This window comes from Peromyscus californicus, unplaced genomic scaffold (genome assembly GCF_007827085.1).
Source record: "Peromyscus californicus insignis strain IS unplaced genomic scaffold, ASM782708v3 Scaffold_4__1_contigs__length_199733344, whole genome shotgun sequence".
Lineage (NCBI taxonomy): Eukaryota > Metazoa > Chordata > Mammalia > Rodentia > Cricetidae > Peromyscus > Peromyscus californicus.
In genome coordinates this window covers 137,825,803-137,834,579 of record NW_026294562.1, presented here as the reverse complement: position 1 = coordinate 137,834,579, position 8,777 = coordinate 137,825,803, and the positions used below count along the sequence as shown (strand labels likewise).

The 8,777-nt window shown below is 46.5% G+C and overlaps 1 protein-coding gene across 2 annotated transcripts in view; it reads left to right on the top strand.

Moving 5' to 3' along the window:
• The first annotated feature begins 466 nt into the window (after positions 1-466).
• Trpm1 (transient receptor potential cation channel subfamily M member 1) overlaps positions 467-8,777 on the top strand; it is a 71,266-nt gene continuing 62,955 nt past the window's right edge. The window contains exons 1-5 of one of the 2 annotated variants that reach the window (XM_052712376.1): positions 467-576; positions 2,542-2,755; positions 3,782-3,906; positions 5,300-5,471; positions 8,559-8,733. In XM_052712376.1, coding sequence (XP_052568336.1) covers positions 574-576; positions 2,542-2,755; positions 3,782-3,906; positions 5,300-5,471; positions 8,559-8,733 — 689 coding nt within the window. In that variant the 5' untranslated portion in view covers positions 467-573. Of the gene's footprint in view, positions 577-2,541; positions 2,756-3,781; positions 3,907-5,299; positions 5,472-5,503; positions 8,734-8,777 lie in introns of those variants that run through there. The other variant, XM_052712374.1, reaches the window with a different exon arrangement.

The following is an 8,777-nucleotide window of genomic DNA, read 5'->3' as shown; positions in this document are numbered from 1 at the left end:
ATCCTGCAGCACTGTAGAATTCCAGAAGGCCACTTATCTGCTCCAAAGCTATGGCTGTACTTTGTCACAAAATGTTCAGCAGTGTTCAGAGGGCTCAGCTCCTGATAATATCCTCAAGACAGTAAATGATGACCACTCACTCATCCAGTAAGAAAGAACAGCCATCCATTGTGTTGTAAGCAGACTGGTATATAAGTAGTGATGTGTCGCTTTTTTGGAAAGAGAACCACAGGGATCACTTCTGTCCCTGATGAAGCCGATGATGAAGATAGTCTTGTGGCCCTGGTTGGACCCAGCTCATCCATGCAGGCTAGTTTATACTCACTCATGGGAGGGAAGGAAGAAAAACTGCTGACCAGTCTGCTTCGCTCTTCTTTCAGGTGTTGCTGTGGTCAGCTCATTAACCAGCACATCCCCCCATTGCCGAGTGGGGCTCCCAGCACAACAGGGGAGGACAGCAAGCAGGTGGACGCGCAGGCAGGGAAATGGTCTGTCAGCAAACACACCCAGAGCTACCCAACAGACTCCTATGGGATTCTCGAATTCCAGGGCGGGGGCTACTCTAATAAAGCCATGGTAAGAGGGGTGATGGGACACTGTGCACAGGGACCCCCACTTCACCAGAGCCTGTCTCCTGGCCCCCAGGATGCAGAGACCTGGGTCTTCCTCGGGCTTACAGCTAAACCTTCATAGGCACATTACTGCAAGCCCATGAGGTGAATCTGCGCGGATGGATTTTACATCACTGTAAAGTACACGCAGCCTCCATGAATCCACTCCAAGCTCTAAACCACAAGGCACACCCTAGCCCAACCTTGCACACACTCTCTATTGCCCCACCCTGGTGTCCTCCGGTGCTTTCTATTGCTATGATAAACACTGTGGCCAAAAGGAATGAGGAGAAAGGGGTTTATTTCATCTTATGTTTCCAGGTAGCATTTCATCACTGAGGGAACTCAAGGCAGAAACCTGGAGGCAGGAACGGAAGCAGAGACCATGGAGAAGTGCTGCTCACTGGCTTTCTCCTCATGGCTTGCTTAGCCTCCTTTCTTATACACCCCAGGACCACCTGCCCAGGGCTGGCATCACCCACAGTGCACTAGGCCCTCCCACATCAATCATTAATCAAGAAAACGCTCTACAAACTTGCCTACAGGCCAGTCTGATAAAAGCATCTTCTCAGTTGAGGTTCCCTCTTTCCAGATGACCCTGGCTTATGTCGAGTTAACAAAAACAAACAAACAAAACAAAAAACAACAACAAAATAAAACAAACAAACAAACCCCCCCCAAAAAAGGTACACCTAGTGATAAGAAAGTTCTTTAAAACAGTAATAATAACCGTGGACTTGCCACCGTCCTTGGCGCATAGGAGAGCCTCTACAAGCATTTCCCTCTGAAGTCAGCTTCCCTGTGTCTTCTCTTCTCAGCTAGCAAGAGGAGAGGAACAGTCCCTCACAGTTTGCTGTAGATAGGGAATACTAGCTCCCTTTCTGGTGGGCCCTGCAGTGAGGGGAGGTGCCAGCCCACAATGCCATGCTGCTGATTCTCAATGCTATTTTTGCAATTTCATTTCCTTGGTCCAACATTATTATTCAAATAAAACTCAGTTATGTTCCAAATACCACAACACAAAAATTTTCTGGAATGCACTCTATGTATTAGCATGGACACAAAAAGGCAACACACAGGGACTATGACCCCTGACCGTTAATTTCTTTTTTCACCCTGAGGAGAAGAAGGCTAGTCCACATGTGGGCTCATGACCCTTTCCTGTTCATTCAATGACAGCATTGCCCGACATCCTGGACCATTGTTAGCTGGGCCAACTGGAAATTGATTCTTTCAAGGTTAAGTTTGCAAACAAGTATAAGACACTCAGATGTGTTGACTGTCAGACAAAAGAAGACATAATTTTTAGTACAGTTCCGTACCAACTCTTACATGTGATGTGTTACTTTGTGTAAAGATACTGTGCTGAATCATTTAAAATATTCATTTTTAAACCATTTAAAAATCCAAATTTAGACAGGCACATTAGCTTGGTCAGCGGATACTACAACACTTTAGATGGGGGGAATTTATAAACAGAAATGTACTTTGCAGTTTTAGAGGCTAGGACGTCTGCAGCCAAGGTCCCAGTTCATCCAGTTTTGCCCCTTGTTTAATAAATGACGCCTTCTTGCTGTGTGTTCGCATACAGGACGAATGAGTCAACTCCATGGGCCTCTGGAACACTGTCCCTTATCTAGCCCTTACCACTGCTGCACTGGGATAGAGTTTTAGCATGTGGCTGTCAGGGTAACACAAACATTTGGGTCATAGCCCTGGTGTCCTGTGTTTTCCCTTGCTAAATCTGGCCATCTTTCCCCCCAAGTTCCCTTTAGTCACTTGGCTAAAGATTAATGCAGATGGCCCAGGTCACAGAGGGCCTCAAGGCCCTGAGGGAGCTCTTGCTTGAACATGTGTGGTACTCATGGTCCCCTCTAACAGGAGAAACAAAACCAAGAGCAGGCGCTGAGCACCGTGCATTCTTTTGCAGTATATCCGCGTTTCCTACGATACCAAGCCAGACTCCTTGCTCCATCTCATGGTGAAAGATTGGCAGCTGGAGCTCCCCAAGCTTTTGATATCCGTGCATGGAGGCCTCCAGAGCTTTGAGATGCAGCCCAAGCTGAAGCAGGTGTTTGGAAAAGGCCTGATCAAAGCTGCCATGACCACAGGGGCCTGGATTTTCACGGGGGGTGTGAGCACCGGTAAGAGGGGCCCCACCCTTGCTGTGAATCTACACACCTGGAACTCAACTGAGGTTGCAGAGGGGCTCCTAGTAAGAATGGCCAGGAGACTGGACACATGGACTCCTGATCCCCGCTGTAACAAGAATGGAACCTTTACTCAGCAGGGTTTTATTGTTGTTGTGGCTGATCCGTTTAAATAGTCTAAACATAGTTTTGTTAGGTGGCTTTCCAGCACCCAACAGACACCTGAGAGAATCAGCTTATAAAGGGAAGAGGTTTGCTCTGGCTCCCAGTGTTAAAGGTTTCAGCCTGTGGTCAGTTGGCCCCACTGCTTTGGACCTGTGGCAGAACCTCATGGTGGGAGCACGTAGTAAAGGAAAACAGAGAGCGTGGCTGGAGCTGCCAGCTCTGCAAGGGCATACCCAGTGACCCACCAACCACGTGCTGGGTCCTTTCTCTTATGGTTCCCACCGCCTCCCAACAGTCGCCAGCTGGACACTAGGCATCCAACATGGGGCTTTGGGGGACATTTGAGGTCTAAACCTCAGTGAGAACCACAGTGGTGGCAGTGAACATCTGAGGCTCTCAGTCTGTGCCATCCTCTGAGCATAGCCATGGACAAGTGTCCTTGTCCATGAGCCAATCAATATGCACTGTTTCCATGTTTTGTGGGAAAATAAACTGAAAATATATGAGTTAAGGAATGTGACTGGTGGTCTGTCTCCTGTTGTTAGCAGAATGTAGCCAAGGACTACGGATGAGATTTCAGTGACTTCCAGCTTTGGGTCATAGAAATCTGTAGAGGAACTCCTTGCCCAGCTGTTTTGGGGTCTGCTCTTATTTCTCTACTTCAGGTGTTAACACAGGATCAGTGGTTACGATGAACAAGGACCTGTGTGGGATGTATTCTCTTCGTGAAGAGAATAGGTTTCACCCCTGATCCACAGGGATTATGGAGGCTCAGAGCAGGCGCCCCTGAAGTTTGTCAGTGGTGATGTGATGTGGCATAGAAGGGCCTGAAATGTGGCTTATGGCTGCTCGCAGGTGTCGTCAGCCATGTGGGAGATGCCTTGAAAGACCATTCCTCCAAGTCTAGAGGCCGGCTCTGTGCTATAGGAATCGCTCCGTGGGGCATGGTGGAGAACAAGGAAGACCTGGTTGGGAAAGACGTAAGTTTTCTCTGAGGACATTGACAACTTTTAAAAATTTAACTCTGTATTTTGAGATCATTGTAAATTCATATGTTGTTGTAAGAAATTCACTCATCCCTCTGGTGGAAGCTTCTTGCAAAATGATGGTACAATCAAAATGTTGACATTGATACCATCAAGACACAGAACATGGCCATCAACCCAAGGAAGCCCCCTGTCTCCTTAAATATCTATACCAATTTCCTCCCATCTCTGCTTCCACTTTAACCCTGACAATCACCAATGTGTTACATATCTCTATAATGTTTTTGTTACTTTCAGGGTATGAAATCATATAATATGCAACCTTATAGGGATGGGTTTTTCCAGCCAATGTCACTCTCAGGACACTCAGATTGCCATGTGTCCCTTCCCACTGATGAATGGTGTTGTCTTCTGTGATCTGGATATACTACTACAGACTGTTTAACCACTGTCTCTTGAAGAACATCTCACACAGTTTATAGCTGTCCTATTAAAAATAAAGTCGCTATAAAATGTGTGCTCAGAGGACTGGGGAGACAGCTCAGTGTGGGTAAAATGCTTGTTGAACAAGCATAAGGACTTGAGTTTGGATTCGTAACACTCACATATAAAGCCAGGTTTGATAGCTTGTGACTGTAATCCCAGTGCTGGAAATGAAGTCAGGGTTCTGGGGGCTCAGTGTCTGCCGGCCTAGCAAGTCAGTCAGCTCCACGTTTAATGAGAGAGGCCTTGTCTTAAAAAATAAGGTGGAGAGCAATTGAGGCAGATGCTCAGGTTGACCCCCCCCACACACACACTCATACACACTCACATATTTATGTACATACACCACCCACACCCACATATATCTATGTATATACACCACACATACACACATAGAGGCACACACAGAGACATTAATGTGTGCTCAAGATTTTGTGTTACTGCCAATTTTCATTTCTCTGCAATAAATAAGTGTTCAATTATTGGGTTGCCATTATCTAAAGCGGCAGTTCTCAACCTGTGGGTTGCGACCCCTTTGAGTCGGTTTGTAACAATGAAAATACACCCTACGTATCAGATATTTACATTTCGATTCATAACAGGAGTGAAATTACAGTTACTAAGTGGCAACGAAAATAATTGTATGGTTGGGGGGTTACTACAACATGAGGAACTGTATTAAGGGATCACAGCATTAGGAAGGTTGAGAGCCTCCGCTGGAGCAAACAAGTTTCTTTCTGTCTTAACACACTGATTGAGAAAACAGCCTTCAGTGTGGACGGTAGAGAAACGAGACTAAGTGTACATGTGGTCCACATGTGGTCCATGTACACAGTGCTTGAGTGCCCTGTGACTCTTAATACCTAAGTCCTACAGCTTGGATTTGCATCGTGTTTTTTGTTAGGTAACGAGAGTCTACCAGACCATGTCCAACCCTCTGAGCAAGCTCTCGGTGCTCAACAATTCCCACACTCACTTCATCCTGGCTGACAACGGCACCCTGGGCAAGTATGGTGCTGAGGTGAAGCTTCGAAGGCAGCTGGAGAAACACATCTCCCTCCAGAAGATCAACACAAGTAAGTCCCAGGAGGCTGGGGACTGGCTCCACCGGAGTGGATGCCCGCTGAGAAGGAAGTTACTCAAGGATGCTGAGAGTCTTGATTCTTGCCAGGTCCACGGAACATGGTCAGACCCTTTGCCCTAGCCACCTATCATTGTCTTCACACAGCAGCCATGTGACGCTTTGCCCAAGTTCACAAGTTGGTCTGAGAAATACCCCTGCACTGTTGGTCACGGTGAGGGCACTGCCCATCATCTTGTCCTCATTCTTGTTTACTGTAGTTAGGGCTGTTTGTTTTTCTTTAATGTTTTATCGGAAAAAAATTGCTCTCCAAAGACTTAGTATGATTCATCTTATGAACGGATAAGTGTTGTAGGGTCATTAAACATCTCTGTAGGTCTGAGTCTCTCTCAGAAAGGACTGGCTCCAACCAGACGAAAGGATGAGAGCTTGTTAAAACAAAGGGAGCTGGCATAACCTCCTGGGACACGGCCACATGCAAAAACTCTGTCAAACAATTATTAAATCATCTCACAGAATATTTTATTCTTAACATCACCAGTAATATCTTTGTGCACGACAATCTAGGCCTGGGAAATGGTCATAATGTAAGGAAGTGGTTAGGATTAGGGTGGCCTCCATGAAAGGCTATGGATTGCCAAGAACCAGTCAAAAAATATTTCCATCAATTCTTGGAGAATGTCATACAGTTTATTTCTTTTTGTACACACACACACACACACACACACACACACACACACACACACCCCACTTCTCCCAGATCTACCCTTACCTCCCTACCCACTGAACTCATGCCCTCTTTTTAAAAACAACTCATTGTGTCCTACTGTGCTGACCGTGCACTTACAGGCGTGGGACCATCCACTGGAGTATGGTCAACCAACGGGGGGTGGGGGTGGGGGTGGGCACACTCTTAAAGAGAGCTGACTTCCTTCTCACAGAAACCATGCACTTGTCAACCCCTCCCCACTTCCATGCTGAAATGCGGACTGGCTTGATCTGGCGCAGCCAGCCTCACTGCTGTGAGTACAGAGTGGTCCTAAGAATCAGCTCTTGATAAATCTGTTGCATTTGGTTTACACTTTAATTGTTTTGGACTTGTGAGTTCTTCCTGGACCTGTGACTTGTGGGCTTCCCTTTGTCATCCTTTGCCTAGGCCTCTGAGTGGGGCAAGGACAGCAAAGGGGGGCTCAGTGGTCACCTCTACTCCAGAGAGCTCTGGGAGCCTGAGCCAAGAACAAGTTCACCTCTGCTTCCAGAGACGAAGTCACCACGTTCCTAAAGATGTAAGATCCCAAGCCTGCTTGGATGGGAATGTCAAAGACTGAAGCAACGCCATTTTGATCCATTTCTTGTTCATGGCCATGAAGCCCATGTTTTACCTTCAATGCTTGTTTGCTGAAATAAACCTAACTGGAATTCTTTCAGCAACAGATAACAAAGCTGTTCTAAATACTTAAGTATCAACTCAGGAAAGCATAGCAGGAGGAAGCCAGAGACTCTGAATTCCCTCACTGAGATTCTCTTCTTCTTATAAGGTTTCTTATAACCTGTGTTGGCAGATTTCATCCGAAGCTCTTGAGAACCGTGAGGTCAAGGGCATTTTCCCTATTTGTCACTTGTAATGTTGATCAGAACTATGGAAACCTAGCAGAACCTGACCAGCAAACAGTGACCCTGAATCCTAACAGGGTCTAAAGCCCAGAACTTCACTGGCCACAGATGGAAAGCATTCAGGAGAGAAATTTAGTCTTTAATTAATGTGGACAGCTTTTTTCCTAGTCATTATCCCTAAACAACATAGTATAATAACTACTATTGCTATTGCATCATTCAGGTATTATAAGTCCTCTAGAGGTGGTTTGAAGCACACGGGAGAATGTAAATGCAGATAATACACCATTTTATATAAGAGACTTGAGCATCTTGAATTTGGTACCCAGGGGGATAGTGTGATGTCCTGGAACTAATCCCCGGTAGATACCAAAGAACAATTACGTAACATGTCCTGGCCAGGCAGGGCTGACATTTCCAGGTAGGCAAATTTGTCGTGAAGAGTTCTCTCCCACTCTCCTCTCAGTATGATCCCGGCTTCCCAGAATTCTCCTATCACCCCCTACTTCCTAGAGCCTACCCTACTGGATCTATCACCAAACCTTTCTCTATTTCTACTGTGTTCTTGAAGAGCCCAATTATTTACTTATTTTAAAGCAGAGGCAGACCCTGGAAATAAGTCATTAAAAATGGGCTAATAATGGTCCATGTTTTCAACCCTAAGATAATATACTGGGGCCAGAAGTGTTTCAGACTTCAGAGTTGATGAAATTTTGTCATATTTGCATAACATTTACAAATGATTGTCTCTAATCAAAAATATATTGATACCTAAAATGCTTTCAGTTTTGGAGTTCAGATATTTAGATTGGGCATGCTTAACCTGTACTGTCTTATTCCAGGCTCTGGTGACAGTAACCAGAGCATATTGCTCCACGTGTATGCCTCTTCAAGGTCCCAAACGCAAATGTGTTCTTATATTCCAGATCCATTGCTCTTCATGAGTCAAGTAGGGCATCGTTCCTTTTACAATTGCTCATCTGTGAGATGGTGCTTTGAGCATTGGTTCGGCATTGTGATGCCAGTACCGGAGATGCCCTGGACTGACCTAGCTCCCCTCTAGCTGCCCAGCCCTCCTTACCCTGGATCATTCTTAGAAGACAGCCTCCAGCGTGGGCATTTCACCCCCAGGCAAGGCAGAAGAGGAGCACTCTTATCAATGACTCTTAAAACTCACTCCCAGGTGTTCCTGTGTCAGGTTCTTTACAGGAGTTAGGTCACACGGGAGTGTCGGGGAGCTCACGAGTTTTGAGGTTCTGGAGTTTACAGTGAGGCCGTGATATGAAGTTCAAATGCAAGAATGAACACAGTCACGCTTCCTCTGACTTAGTTCGCCAGTTGGTCCAGCTGTTGGTCAGCACTAACGCCACAGGGGGAGCCCTGGGGCAGGAAGTGTGTGCTTTTTTGCTGTCTTGGCGCTTAGGACAAGTTGGTGATGTTCAAGCTGGCTTGTGTGGTTGTGTCGCAGGGCTGGGCCAGGGTGTGCCTGTCGTGGGCCTCGTGGTGGAGGGCGGCCCCAATGTGGTTTCTGTTGTCCTGGAATACCTCAGAGAAGACCCTCCTGTCCCCGTGGTGGTTTGCGACGGCAGCGGACGCGCCTCCGACATTTTGTCCTTTGCACACAAATACTGCGAAGAAGGAGGGTAAGAGTGGCATGTGATGCGGGCAAGCTCTTAATGCTTTCTGT